The 15,395-nt window shown below is 36.3% G+C and overlaps 1 protein-coding gene across 1 annotated transcript in view; it reads right to left on the bottom strand.

Annotated features, from left to right (window-relative positions):
- The window catches only part of CDH11 (cadherin 11), a 54,783-nt gene that overhangs the window by 15,430 nt on the left and 23,958 nt on the right, over nt 1-15,395 (bottom strand). The window contains exons 7-9 of the mRNA XM_010346730.3: nt 9,275-9,411; nt 8,300-8,433; nt 7,950-8,067 (exon numbers count right to left, since the gene is read on the bottom strand). Of these exons, the coding sequence (XP_010345032.1) occupies nt 7,950-8,067; nt 8,300-8,433; nt 9,275-9,411 (389 nt within the window). The remainder of the gene's footprint in view (nt 1-7,949; nt 8,068-8,299; nt 8,434-9,274; nt 9,412-15,395) is intronic.

The raw sequence follows: 15,395 nt of genomic DNA, 5'->3' as shown, positions 1-15,395 counted from the left end.
TGCTTTTGGGGATTCCCTGACATCAAAAAGGTTATGTCTTATTCACCGTGAAAGTCTTCTTTTAGGACACTTTCTGGCACTTAGTACATGAGAACACCTCAGCTTTATATGATTATAGAAGGACGGAAAGAAGAGGCTGTCATAGGGAACCTAAGAAATATCTAGAATTTTATTAAAGCCAAACTGACACTAACTACAGAAGCGGCATCAAGGATGGAGAAGGCCAAATCAAATAGGGAAGGCTCTTCACGGTTTGCAATGGACTGCTCGTAAAATTGATTTACTTGAAAATCCCAAGTATTTTTATTGTTATTACAATAAAAACTCATTGCAAATTCCTAAAATTTTCCTTTGCTGCTCTAGCCAACAGCAGAACGTTCTCATAGCCATGTAACCCCATGATCTGATAAAACCTTCAATTCTAGTTTAGATGGCCCATTATAAAGGGTGTAGCCCTGGGGTTCTGAGATCCTGGGATATATTCCTATTTCAGTACTAGTTTTTAGTATGTCAGTGCTTTTATCTCTCAAACTGGCAGCTCAATTCATATAGTATAATAATTGAAAAATGTTTTATGAGGCATTATTAGGATTAATTATATATCAAATATTCAGATATTAATATTAAAATTGTTCTCCCTTTAGCTGTGAAGAGCAAAGCCAAGCTTTTAATCTCTAGGCCTTGCTTTTCCCTCTGTACCTTATCAAATGATCATTGGTCAGAATAAGAGGTTTGAAAATTAAAATTATGAAGTTAATATTAGAATATTATAATTATAATTACCAAGTTATTAGGTCAGCAGACAAAACTATACTATCTTGTTGTTAGAATCAAAAAATTGTGATAAACATCAAACATTTATTTTTTAGTAACAACAGTGTAAAAGAAGTTCTCTCTCTCTTTTTTTCTCTCTCTCTCTTTCATAGACACTCACACCCCGAAACACAAATTCTAATTTTAATGTAACAATCAATATCATGTTTATTGATGAAACTCAAAAACTAATTTTACTCTTAAAGTAATAAGTAAATCAAGAATGGCCATTACCATTGCTATGATATAAGACATATTTGAAAAGTATAAATCTATGCAATTAGATGAAAAACAAATATTTTAAAAGGTGAAACAAATTGCCATTAATTTTTATATAGTTATCACTCTAGAAAACCCAGGAAAATCAGCTAAGTTATATCACTTTGTAATAATGCCAATAATAAATAAATTAAAATAGCTGTAATTAATACTAAATATAGTGACTAAGAAAATAAAATTAGACCAGCTTTAGTACAGTCTGATACATGAAAAGCTTGGAAGTCACCTCCCCATCCAAAAAAAAAAAAAAAAAAAAAAAAAAAAACTAGAAATTTAACATCTTTTCCTATATTCCTAAGAGAAATGAGTTTACAGGGCAAATAGCTGTCCCAAAATTGGAAACATACAGGTAGATACAGAGACTCCAGGAACTCTACATGATTCTTACAGTGAATAATAGAGAAAAATTACCTCCTGCTCTCAGCAGGAGGAGGCAAAAAGGAACCATTTTGAAATACACCAGAGCATTCTGTTTTTAACGAGGTCTGATCTTAGAAAAAACTTTTAAAGGAAGCCTAATTTTCCGGGATTTTATGAGAGACTAACTGACCTGGAGAAAAGAAACATCCAACCAAAGGCCACCCCAGGTATCCGGTCCCAGCAAAGCAGAGAGACAAAAACAAAACTGAGGAGCACTTGTGAAGTTCACAGTTCAGAGGCACAAGCTTAATAAACTCTGAGACGCAGTCACAAGACCGAGAATACTTTTCTTATTGTTTCATTGACCTAACACATAATAATTTGTTCACAATAAGAATTGCAACAATGTATTTGATTACTTGTGCTTATTCATATATACAGTCATGAATCTCTTAGTGACAGGGAAACATCCTGAGAAATGCATTGTTAGGAGATTTCCTCCTGTAAACAGAGGGTACCTACACAAACATAGATGGCTTAGTTTACGACACACCCACCCTACATGGCATAGCCCATTGCTCTTAGGCTACAAACCTGTACATCATGTTACTATATTGAATACTGTAGGCAATTATAACACGAAGGGTAAATATTTGTGTGTTTAAACTTAGAAAAGGTACAGTAAAAATATGGCATAAAAGATAAAAAATGGTATGCCTGTATAGGGGACTTCGGATGAATGGTGTGTTCAGGACACGAAGTGGGTGAGTCACCGAGTGAGTGAATGTGAAGGCCTAGGACATTACTGTACCCTACTGTAGACTTTATAAACACTGTACACTTAGCCTACACTTAACTTACAAAAATTTATTTTTTCAATAATAAATCAACCTTGATTTTATTTTTTTATTTTTAAAATTATTTTAATTTTTTTTTTTTACCTTTTAAACATTTTTTTTGGCTGGGTGTGGTGACTGACCCCTGTAATCCTAATTTTGGGAGGCCAACACAGGTGGATCACCTGATGTGAGGAGTTTGAGACCAGCCTGGTCAACATGGTGAAAACCTGTCTCTACTAAAAATACAAAAAATTAAAAAAAAAAAAATTAGCTGGGTGTGGTGATGGGCACCTGTAATCCCAGCTACCTGGGATGGTGAGGCAGGAAAATTGCTGGAGCCTGGGAGGTAGAGGCTGCAGAGAGCCGAAATGATGCTGCCTCATTGCAGCCTAGGCAACAGAGCGAGACTCCATCTCAAAAAAAAAAAAAGAAACCTTTTAGTTCAAAACTAAGACATAAACCCACACATTAGCCTATGCCTACACAGGATCAGGATTATTAATATCACTGTCTTCCACCTCCACATCTCGTCTCACTGTAGGGTTTTCAGGGATAGTAATGCACATGGAGCTATTGTCTTCTACGATAACAATGCCTTATTCTGGAATACCTCCTGATGGACTGGCCTGAAGCTGTTTTAAAGTGAACTTTATTTTTGATAAATAGAAATGAGTACTCTCTAAAATAATGTTTGAAAATGCAGTTACAGTTAATACTAGGTGATAGGAAATTTTCACCACAACTATAATCTTATTGGATCACCTTTGTATATGTCGTCTGCTGCTGTCCTTGTTATGCAGTGCATGAAACACACACACACACACACGAAACACACACACACACGAAACACACACACACGAAACACACACACACAAGAAACACACACACACACATGCACAAGCTTATTTATGAGTGAAATAAGTGACAGCAATGATATAAGGCACAGGAGGGAGAAATTAGGATTAATTTCGTATTATAAGGTACTTGTACTACCTGTGAAGTAACGTAGTGTTATTTGATAACAGACATGGATTAATTGTAAATATATGGTTTAAACTCTAGGGCAACCCATTGAAAAGTAAAAAGAAAAAAAAAGTAGTACAGTGACAGTGGTATATCTTAAAAAGGACAAAAAGTAGAATCCCATAAAATACTAAATTGAAACCTCAAAAGCCAGAAAAATAATAGAAAACATTTAAAATTTACTTTATAATATCTTCCAAAATCTAAAGTAGCTAACCATAAACCTAATAAGAAATACATGGTACAAAAACAAAGAAAACTACAAGACTTCCTGATGGTCATAAAAGGAGAATTGATTCAATGGAAAGTCAGACCATGGTTTTGGATGAGAGGAATAGTTAAAAAATTTTATTTCTTCTTAAATTGATCCATAAATTTAAGATAAACTCAGTAAGATGCACAAAAGTACTTGCCAGACACCTGAAAAATAATTCTAAATTATATCTGAAGGAATAAAAAAGCAAGATTTGTAAAATAGTAATAAAAATAATGCAGAGAAAGTATCTGTCAGTTTTAACACATATTTGTATAAAACTATTTTAAGAAAAATATGATACCAGAGTAAATAGACAGAATGGGAAGAATAGAAAGTCAAAAAAATCTGATCATAAAAAATGTAGAAGACAACAAAGAAAGTGTTACAAAGCATTTGGGCATGACTAAATGTTTCATAAATAATATTTAGGAAATGGCCAATAAGTGGGGAGAAAAGTGGGAAAATAAGTGGACATGTATTTTACAATAGCTGTTCTTTTTTTTTTTCTTTTCTTTTTCTTTCTTAAAAAAGAAATGTATGCAAAGAAAGGATATACAAATAGCAGTGATTATTTCTGGGTAGTCTATTATCAAGTTATTTTACTGTTTTAATATTATTTTTGCTGGTTTGTATTTTCCAATTTTCCTACAAGAAATAGGTATTAATTATGTAATAGAAGCAAATTATAAACTTCTTTGCAAATGTATTTTGCTAGAATTATTATGGCTGTGATTAAAGTGAAAATTGAAGTTCTTCTTCCTCCTCTGTTCACGCACTCCCTAGAATCCTAGATTAATCCATAAGTTAAATTTCAGATTGTGCTTCATCTGAGGATTATTAACTGACAATGGGATAAACAAAGACTTTTAAAAATGACTAACTTAGAAGAGACACAAGCTTTATATTCATTTTACAGTGTGCCATGTGCAACAGACAGGGTCCTCCAAATATTCAGATTTAGTGTTTGCACTTATTGCTGTGTGACCTTGAGCAAATCACCGATCCTTCTGATGTCTCATATTCTTCCCTTATCTGAAAATTGGATAAATATAACATATGCCTGCCCTATGTGGCTGCTTGAAGATCTGGGTGAATCAATGGCATGAGAAGGCTTTATAAACCAGTTAAGAGCTACGTAGAGGAGAAATATTATCTCAGGTTTTTTTTTTCTTTGCACTTTTCTCATCCATTACATATTTCTTGTGATTTAAGAGATGCCACATGCCTGATATTTTCAAAGTAAATGCATCTCAAAACCTGGGCAGACTAGCTCTTCACCTACCCAAACAGCCCTATTCCTGATATCAATAGCCCAAGATGGACTTAAATGTTGAAGAATCACCCAGTGTTCTACTTTCCTGCTGCCTGCTGAGTTGGCTTTGAAGCTTGGGCTGTGGAGTGGAATAAGATGAAATGAAATAAAAGGCTTGTGTATATTAAGATGGCTTTTCTTCTTATATTCCTAAATATGCCGAACGCTTATGCCGGAGTTTAGGCAAACACAATACTGATTATTTACATGGCATAATGGAAGTAAACAGTCAAGGAGAAAGAAACTTGATGCTTTTACTCAGCATGATATAAACCATTATCTCATGTTTTCTGTGGAAAGCAGGCTCAGCTGAGAAATTTGGTAACTCAGTAGGCTATTAATAGGATGTGGAATGTGATTACTCCTTTTGGATTACTTCAATATGTAATTACTTTTAGGAGCTAGTAGAAAGAAACTCTATTAAATGATAATTATAGGACTCTATTTGCTTTAAGGTTTTGTAATAGCTTTAAACATGGGAGTTTTCATTAACTGTTTGCCATAGTTAATAAAGTAATTTTTCTTAAAAAGTAGCGATTTTCTGCAAAAATGGTAGCTCAACAATGGTATCAGTCTCTTATAAGAGAGGACAGGGGAGATTAATTGTTCAGCAGATGCACTTATTTAGGGTTATATAATCTCCTTGAAAATATGGATGGTATCCATGAAGTATTATGACAAAGTAAAATACTTATAACTTCCTGGAGAACAATATGTCTTAGTATAATGTTTTCAGAGGTTAAGAGCAACTAAATATGATTGCATATATAAAAAGAAAATGTACAGGCAGGTGATGGAGGCAGTCATCACAGTGGGGGAAGTTTAGTAAAGATCCTTTTTGTAGGTGTCCCATGCTAAACAGGAATATTGCTAAGGAATACAGCCCCAGGAATTAGATCTCCAGTGTAAGTTGAGAATTGCATCAACACAGGTGAATGACTGACCCCAAATATTTGAGAAGCTAGACAAAAGATGGTGGCTAAGAGGCACATGAGAACATCTGAGTTTTCTGGACAACTGAATCAATCTCTTCACTAGTGTTAAAACTAAATCCATTATGCAATATATTGTTACAAACATTTCTTTGTCAGAAAACTGATATAAGCCTAAGCTGAAAAAACATAGCAGTCTGTGAATTCAAGGTGAAACTGGAAACAAATTTGAGAATGCAGAAAATTCCAAGAGTAAACATAGGGATTTTCATAAATTCATGTACAGATGTATACATATCTTAGAAAGCATTATGCAAACACTGTCCCACCCTGTTCAATTCAGTTCAGTACACATTTTTAAATGTTCACTATGTGCCTGAGTTTCCCTGTTTTGGAGAAAAACTATCATTACAAAATGAATTCCTATATTACATGTCTGGGTGTGTTTCTGGTTAAGAACTATCCATTTACCTTAGTGCTTTGCAGAATTATCTCTTTCAGAGACTTAAAAGTGCACATTCACCAAAGCCAAAAGGAGAAAGAAAAATCCTAGTGTAAATACAAAATCAGAGTGTCAGGTAATGTTTCTGTTTTAAAATGATGGAATCATTTACAAAGTGAATCAGGGGTTGTTTTATAGACTTCTTTAAAACACATTTTTTTTTTACATATAACTTCCTTCACACTTCACTTCTTAAGAGCAAGTTCATTGTAGAAAGCAAGGCATTGGGAGAGAAAAGGCTGTCATAACACCTAGTGCATTTTATCCCATCATCTAATTTGGTGTGTGCTTGATTTATAAGGCCCATAATTAAATACTCACATGAGTTCAAGAAATAACAAAATAAATCAAATCATGTACTCTTAAAGCCCAAGCAGAATGGCGAGCACCTGTCTGCTTTAATCATCAGAGCAGATGGATTCAGAGGTTAAGGTTATAGCATCCGGCCTCTGAGAGCCTAGGTTTAAACCCAGCCATAACTTCTATTTGGTTGATTGATTTGAAACAAGTTATTCAATGATTCTGTGCCTTGTCTTGCTCATCTGTGGAATATGGATGATAATAATGCCTGCCTAGGATGTTGTTAAAAAAAACTAAGTGGACAGAATGTAGAAGGGATCTTGGCATGGGTCATGGAACACAGCAACTGGTATTTATGGTACTGATGATAGTGGTAACAGTAATGGGGAAAGTAATAATATTTGCTAGAAAGTTTAGGAACCTCTAAGCTTGTTCTCAATCACTGGGCAAGCAATCAGCCTATGGCCTAGTAGATGGCTAGCATGGATTGCAGGAATATAGCAATCATTATTCCTCCTTTTGCTCCCATGTTAAATGATGGCATTTGTTTCCCTGTTTTCACAGGCCTGCACCGTCACAAACTTAAATGGGCATTTTCACTACCAAGGAATGCACAGAGCAAAGCAGTGTGGCTGTGAGTAAAAAACATACATACATATTCATTGTTGCTGGCTCTGCCACCAACTTTATCTGGGGACTGCGTCAGGTCTGGGATTATGTAAACGGATACATCTATTTCTAATAATCTGCAAGTCTGAAACCTCCTTAACTGATGAAAGGAGAAGCAGGAATTATATTAAATTTTGCCATTTTTATAATGGACAAACAATGCTTTGTTTCATGCCCTTCAGGCAACCATTCTGCAACTACTTTTAGATAACAAGCTCTGTACCCAGCCGCATTGCATTAAAACTATGCTTGGAAGGGAAGGCCAGCTGAAAGATTAAATTGCCTTACAAAGTTGAACTAATCTCTTTTAATGCTTTACTTGATATCAATATTCATAAAGCCATCTTCCCCCAAGGGTTTATCAACCTCCTGAAAAAAAAGATAAATGGAGTTGTTTGCATATTGACCCTGTAAGTTCCCCCACTTAGTTTTCCGACTGCTTCATGAATATCAAAGCCAAAAAAAGTAAAATAAAATTAGACTCACTTATTCACATGCATCACATGAACCCATGTTTCAGAAAAGAGGTGACATTATTATTTCTGGTGTGTTCTTCAACAGGAAGACATTATAAAGATTAGTTAAAATACTTGTGCTGTGCGATGTAAACGCCATTTGTTTTCCAGTTCTACTTCTCTGAACGCATAGGAACCTTAGTACAAACCTCGGTTGTCTCTGACTGTGAAATTTGGATTGTGAATGATTTCAGGGGGTAGGCTGAAGATAAATCTTGGTCCATTGGCCGTGTCATCCTTGTCATCTGCACTAATTGTAACAATTGGCTGAAAGAGAAAGGTGGCCCATAAATAAATCATGCTGACATTGGCACATCATTTATTCAAAAATTCCTGGCTGGCTAGAAACCCTGACTTTAATTAGAGAACATAGCTTCAGAGCAAAACCATGGCTCTGAAACCTTTTTGGGCAGTGGTTGGTATCTCTAGGTGATGCTTTAAAAGACACTCTATTTTCAAGTGTGTTGCTCCTAGCCGGGGTTAGGGAAAGCGGCATTACCTGGTTGGAAAGTGGCTTGGTCTGATCACTCTCACAGATGAAACCTTCATAAGGGGCAGCAAATTTGGGAGCATTATCGTTGACGTCAAGGACCCTAATGGCCACTGGGACTTTGGCTTCCTGATGTCGATTGTCTGGGAAGAGAGAATGCAGACAGTCAAGAAAAGTCAGGAAGAAATACACAATGGTCCCAGCATACTCTTGGAAAAGAGTAAGCTCCAGCCACCCATTTAGGCAGTGCAGGAAAAGATGTTCTTGTCACAGAATCTATGTAAGAGCTGAAGGGTGCTAAGTACAGTGGGAAGAGCATATCCTAGAATAAATGTCAATGTTAGATCAGTAAGAACTAAACCACTTTTCCACGTCTACTGATTATGATGCTGAGCTTTAATTCTAAAGGCTTATTATGGACCCTGTTCCCCAGAGAGTAATCTATCAAAGCACTTCTTAAATGTGGGAGTATGCAGAGAAGTATTAAAACCACCTGGGGACTTGTTGGAAACAAAAATTCTCGAACTCTATCCCAGACCTACTGAATCAGGGATTCTGGGACACGGTCCAGAAATCAGGCTTAATGACGGATCAACTTGATGCATGATCAAGTTTGAGTTGTTGTCTATACACGAACAAGAACCCACAAACCTTGGGCCTAAGCACTTTTCTTTTCTGGGTTCAGCAAAGACTGGTGACTGGATGGAGTGGGAAATCTTTCAGTGATGGTTATGAGTTTCAAACTCCTGAGAGCTATGAACTCTCTTGCCAAGTCTATACCCAGTTCTGTCAGAGAAAACAAAAACATCTCCCTTTGCCTATGTGTCTTCCTAGAGAGATAACCAAAATTGCATGTTAAAGACTGAAAAATCTGTTTAAGACCAAAAAAGTTAGGCTATCTCAGCTATTTTATTGTCCAGAATATAAAGTCTGAACTATTAATACTTGGTAAAGTAAAATCAAAACCCTGAGGAGAAAACTTACGAATTTCTGCTGCAAAGACAGTGATGTTGAGCCAGGCTGTTTCCTCTCTATCCAGAGGTTTTGTAGTTTTAATAAAACCATCCTCTGGATTAATAGTGAAAAATCTGTCGAGGTCAGTGTGACGATCGATGGAATACCTAAGCAGAATGCAAATGAAGCAATTAGACCAAGACATTTGGAGCAGCTTAATATTTGAATATTTCCTCCTTGCTATATTTAAAGCAAGCTTCTCAATGAATTGCTTAAGCTAGATTTTTTTTCTAATCAAATTTACTTTTGAAACTTCATACATGAATCTTTTATAGAAATAATTTTGCCACACTGGAATTCCTTATTCAGTACAATGAATGAAAGAGTTGTTTAGCATATTTGATTGAGAAGTATAATAACATGGTGCATATTTCTCCATATTTACTACAATCACCCATCCTCTTAATATTTATGAAACTGCATCTGGGAAGTGAGTTTGCCTTGCTCCCAAACTACTCAGAAAGTCACATATGTATCAAACCTTTGCCAGATTTTTGCATATGAAATACTAAATACTTTCAAGTGTACTAAAACTTATCAAGATCCTGTATAGACCTAAAAATCCATTTGTCTTTATTTAAAGAAAACTGTAGCCTGGTGTGGTGGCTCACTTCTGTGATCTCCGCACTTTGGGAGGCTGAGGTGCATGGATCATTTGAGGCCAGGAGTTCAAGGCCAGCCTGGCCTATATGGCAAAATCCCCTCTCTGCTAAAAAATACAAAAATTAGCTGGGAGTGGTGGCACACCCTATAATCCCAGTTACTCAAGAGGTTGAGGCATGAGAATCACTTGAACATGGGAAGTGGAGGCTGCAGTTGGTGAGATGATGCCACTGCACTCCATCCTGGGTGACAGAGCGAGGCTGTGTCTCAAAAAAGAAAAAAAATAACTATATTTCAGTAAATCTGTTTAGTTTATTTGGTTTTAAGGTTTTATTTGGTTCAGTTTGCTTGCATCTGAATTCCAGTGTGCAATGTCCAAAGTAAGCTTGGCCATTTATTTGCAGGGAATTTTCCCCCATATTTTAGTGACTCCAGGCTGTGCATAACAGCATAGCTTGAAGATTTTAGCTGCTCCCATCCACTAAATTAACTTTTTACTAATAAATAACAAAAAAAATCATAATTTTATTGGGCTGCATTTATGGCAACGTGAGGTGGGAGATGGGGGAAGAATGGTTTTACTGAGTTGTAAAATAACTTGCCCAGGATACAATGTTGTTTTAATGGGTCTGTTGAGCTCCAAAGATCTTTCCCTTTCTACTCTCTTTTACTAACTTCAAAATAGAAAAGAACAAAAATTGGTTATGTTAATTCAGGTAATATTCTGAGCTTCACAAGTGGGTGGTTTTCTGCTCTTAGAGGTCTAAGTTATGATTTTCAAAAATTTACAAAATGAGTATGTCAGAAGGCATTCAGTGATGGTCGAAAACCAAAGGCTGTGAGAGATAGCAGAGACCAGGAATATCAGAAGGTTTAATCACTTAGATTTACAAAAGATGAAATTTACAAATGTCCTATGTCTAGTTTCTGGAAGAGACAATATTGGAACCCAGATCTTCTAATTTCATATCATGTTCTTCTCAGGAAAGAGGGACCCACACTGAGTGGCTCTTCACAGTATACAAACATGAGCTCATTCATTATGCCACTTAAGTTCACAGGTCCCCATAAAAATGGAATGAGATGAGTTCCCTTGCACAGTGACCAAACCAAAGATATTCACACATCTCTTCAACGTCAGGAGAGGCTCAGCAACTGAGCCATCAGTGGATAACATTAAGTGGAAAGGAATCAAAAAAATAATCAAAGACTTTTCTCCTTCCATGAGGGAGCTCACTATTTAGTTGACACGACAACACACACATAGAAAGAAAGATCACTACAAATTCAATCATTATTCTATAGAAATAAAGGGCATGAGTTTTGGGGTTTTAGAGTGCTAAGTACAACTTCATGATCTGCTACATATAAGCTGGATGATATTGGAAAAGCCACTTAAGTTCCTTGAACCTTAGCATATCTATCTTTTAAAATGCACACACGCACACATATGTGTGTGTGTGTGTATGTGATATATATATATATATATATATATATATTTCTTTTTTTTTTTTTTCTAATAGAATCTCACTATGTTACCCCCACTGGTCTTGACCTCCTGCTTACGTCATCCTCCTGCCTCAGCCTCCTGGGTAGCTGGAATGGCAGGAACCTGTCTGAACTGGAATATTAATAGTGCCTAACTTTTATGTTATCTGTGAGAATTCAATAAAATAATAAAGGTTTAAGATACATAATGTAGTGACTCACACATAGTAAGCATTGTAACCAACAGTAAGTGCTATTATTTTTGTTGTTGATGCTGCTATTACACACTGAGAACAGATTGTGGAAGCTCTCAAATGTAAGAGTGTGACCTTCATCCCATAGCCAGAGAGAAATCATGGAAGGCTTTGAGCAGAAGAACAAATAAATGGCAGCAAGCTCTCAAGGAGATCAATACCATATGATAGGCAAGATGGTCTGAGTAGAATAGAGTAGAAGAAGGAGCAGAGGAAACTTAAGGATTTGATGTCGTTTTAAATACACGAGGTGATGAGAGAGAAGTACAGGGGTGACAGAGGAAATGGAATCCTAGATGATGACAAAAGCCCCAGTAGGATTTAGTGGACATTGGGACATCTAGGGAAGGCTGAGAGAAGGGCGTTTCTCACCTGCGTGTCTGAGACAGGGAGACTTGAGGACACTGAAAAAGAAAGTCTTTGCTATTGTGAATAGTGCTGTGATGAACATCTAGGTGCTTATGTCTTTGTGTTTTCTTTTGGATAAAATTGTAAAATAAATTTTTATAAAATTGATTTTCCTTTGGATATATGCCCTATAATGAGACAGGATCAATCATACCTCCAACCTCAGCACTATGCAATATAACCATGTAATAAGCCTACACATGTACTCTCTGAATCAAAAACGAAAGTTAAAATTACTTAAAAAATTAAAAATAATAAAAAAGAAAAAGAAAAAAAAGTCAATTACCAGGAAGGACAGGTTGGCATTTAATTAGGGATATGTCAAAATGCTCAGAGAGCAAAGACTCAACTCGATTGTAGGCTTCAGGAAGTCAGGCTGGAAACAGCTGCTTCTGTTTTAAAGTATGCCACAATCATTATAAGATCAAAAATATGTCTTGGATAAATAAGTGAGCCAGTGAAAGAAAAAGCAAACGGGTGAAAATGCACAACAGACAACATTGTAAATGCAGAATTAGAATCGGGGAGAAAGATCAGCCAAGGAGCAGGAAATCTGAAGCAGCAACTCAGGTCAATTACGGCATAGGTAAAAGCCTGATAGGTGGTTGGACACAGAGAGAGAAAGAACCAAGTCAGTGCCTGGACAGGGATTAAAGACTAGTGAAGACATCAGGTACCAGGTACAGTGTTATCAGAGGCATATGAGATTAATGCCAAGAAAACTAAAGGGAGAGAATATTTTAGAAAGAAAATCATAAACAAAAATGTGTCTAATGCTACAGTCTAAGAAAAAAAAATCTGTGAAATTTCCAAGAAGCTGAGTTAGGGTGATATTTCAAGGCCTCTATTATATGTCCAAGGACACGAATTTCCTCAGAGGTGAAGAGAAGCAACCAGGAAATTAGGTAGGGAGAATAAAAGACCCATCAGAAAAAATGCTTTGAATAGACTAGGTGCAGTGGTTCATGCCTGAAATCCCAGCATATTGGGAGGTTGAGCCAGGACGATGACTTAAGCCCAGAAGTTTGAGACCAGCATGAGCAACATAGTAAGACCCCTTCTCTACAAAAACAAAAAAACAAAAACAAAAACAAAATTAGACAGGCATGGTGGCATGCACCTGTAGTCCCAGTTACTTGGGAGGCTGATATGGGAGGATCACCTGAGCCCAGGGAGCTCAAGTCTGCAGTAAGCCATGATGATACCACTGCACTCTAGGCTGGTTGACAGACGGAAATCCTGTCTCAAAAACAAACAAACGAAAAGCTTTGACTATTCTCTTATAATTCGTCTGGCATTTCTAAAGAACAAAGACCCAAGTAGGTGGGAGTGGGGGGTTGGTTCCAGTGTGATATTGAGCATCCTTGGATAATTATAGACATGGAAATTGCCTACATGTGCAGAAGAGCCACATGTAGGCATGAAATAAACATGACCCAAATAATCAACTGCAGACGTGAATCCTTGAAGACAATGAGGTGCAGAGGAAATGAGTGAGTGTTTCTACATCACAGTCACTGCTCTTCTAAAAAGTTTCTAATGCACCTCGATATTCTAGGCCAAAGATATTTAAAATTCATACCATGGACATTTTTGAGTAGTCTAAAGGTGTTAGAAGAGTCCATAGTCATTATGTAATGTATCATTCTGCACAGAGGGAATACAGTAATCAAATCTTCTCGGGAAATCTTTCCATTAGAGGCTGCTGGGTTAAAGTAAAAATCTCAGAATGAACTCAAGACAGATCTGGGTTAAAATCCAGTGTTCAACACTGACTGTCCATGTGACTTTAAAATAGTCCCATCATTGCTCCGAGCCTTAGTCTTCCCACCTATTCAATTCAAGAGCAGTCATAGCCACAAAGGATGTCACTGAGAATTGACTGAAATAACCTTGTAAAACCTGTTGTATGAGGCTGAGAAGACGTTCAGTAAATGTTAATTATCTCTCTTTTCCTCAGAAGAATCAATGTTCAAAGATCCAAAAGCAACACAACAACACTGATAGTTGGGAATTTTTTCTTCCCTGCCACTGTTTTCTTTGATAGAAATGGACAAACTCCATAGTCCATGTAATTACTTTTTATACTTAGATCCATTTACTTTTTAGTAAGTGTCTGCCTCCCTAAGTACATTGGGAATCCCCAGTGTGTGCTCAATGAAGATTTGTCAAATAAATGTGTGAATAAGATGTCATCACTTCTATTACACTTCCTATTTTACCCTCAGAAACTGTGAGCTTGACGTTCTAAGCCAAATCGGGAGTTATTTTACTTATTTGTTCTATAAATATTTGTTAGATATTGACTTTGGGCCGTGTACTCTGTTTAGTGGTAGGTGCAATGATGAGCTATAACAGGGGCCAGAAAACATGTTCTGCAAAGGGCTAGTCAGCAAATGTTTTAGCTCATGCAGAAATTAGAATATCTGTCTCAACTACTCAACTCTGCCCTTGTAGCAGGACAAGAGACATAGGGAATACGCAAACAAATGGTGTGACTGTCCTGCCATATAACATTATCTACAAAAATAGGTGGTGGGGAAAAAGGTGAAGAACTCACAGTTCCTGATTTCAAAACATATTACAAAGGTATGGTGAGGAAGACTATGTGGTACTGCCGAACGGACAGACATATAATCGATAGAATGTAATCAAGAGTACAGAAACAAACCGAGATTCTATGACCGTCATCAATTTCCAACATTAATGACAAGACCATTCACTTAAGAAAGAATAGTCTTTTCAACAAATAGTGCTGGCATAATTGGATATGCATATGCAGAATAATATGTTCTCCCCTTCCTGAGAACATATATAAAAGTATACTCAAAACTGATTTAAAAACGTTAAATGTGAAAGCTAAAACCATAAAACTTAATGTGTAAATCATCATGACCTTAGACAATTATTTCATTATAGACATTAAAAAAAATAGATCCATTGGAACTTATCAAAATCAAAATCTTTTACACCTCGAAGGACACTTTTAAAAAACTGAAAAGATATCTCATGGAATGAGAAAAAAATATTTGCAAATCATATATCCGATAAGGCCCTACCATTCAGAATACATAAAGAACTCTTACAGCTCAACAACAGAAAGATAAATAATCCAATTATGAAATGGGCAAAATATTTGAATAGATATTTCTCCCAAGAAGATATACAAATGGTTAATAAGCATATAAAAAGATGCTCAGGCCAGGTGCAATGGCTAATGTCTATAACCCCAGCACTTTGGAAGGCAGAGGCAGGTGGATTACTTGAGGCCAGGAATTTGAGACCAGTGTGGACAACATGGCAAAAACCCTCTCTATTAAAAAAGATTAACTGGGTGT

This window comes from Saimiri boliviensis, chromosome 1 (assembly GCF_048565385.1).
Source record: "Saimiri boliviensis isolate mSaiBol1 chromosome 1, mSaiBol1.pri, whole genome shotgun sequence".
Classification (NCBI taxonomy): Eukaryota; Metazoa; Chordata; class Mammalia; order Primates; family Cebidae; genus Saimiri; species Saimiri boliviensis.
This window is presented reverse-complemented; position numbering and strand designations above follow the sequence as displayed.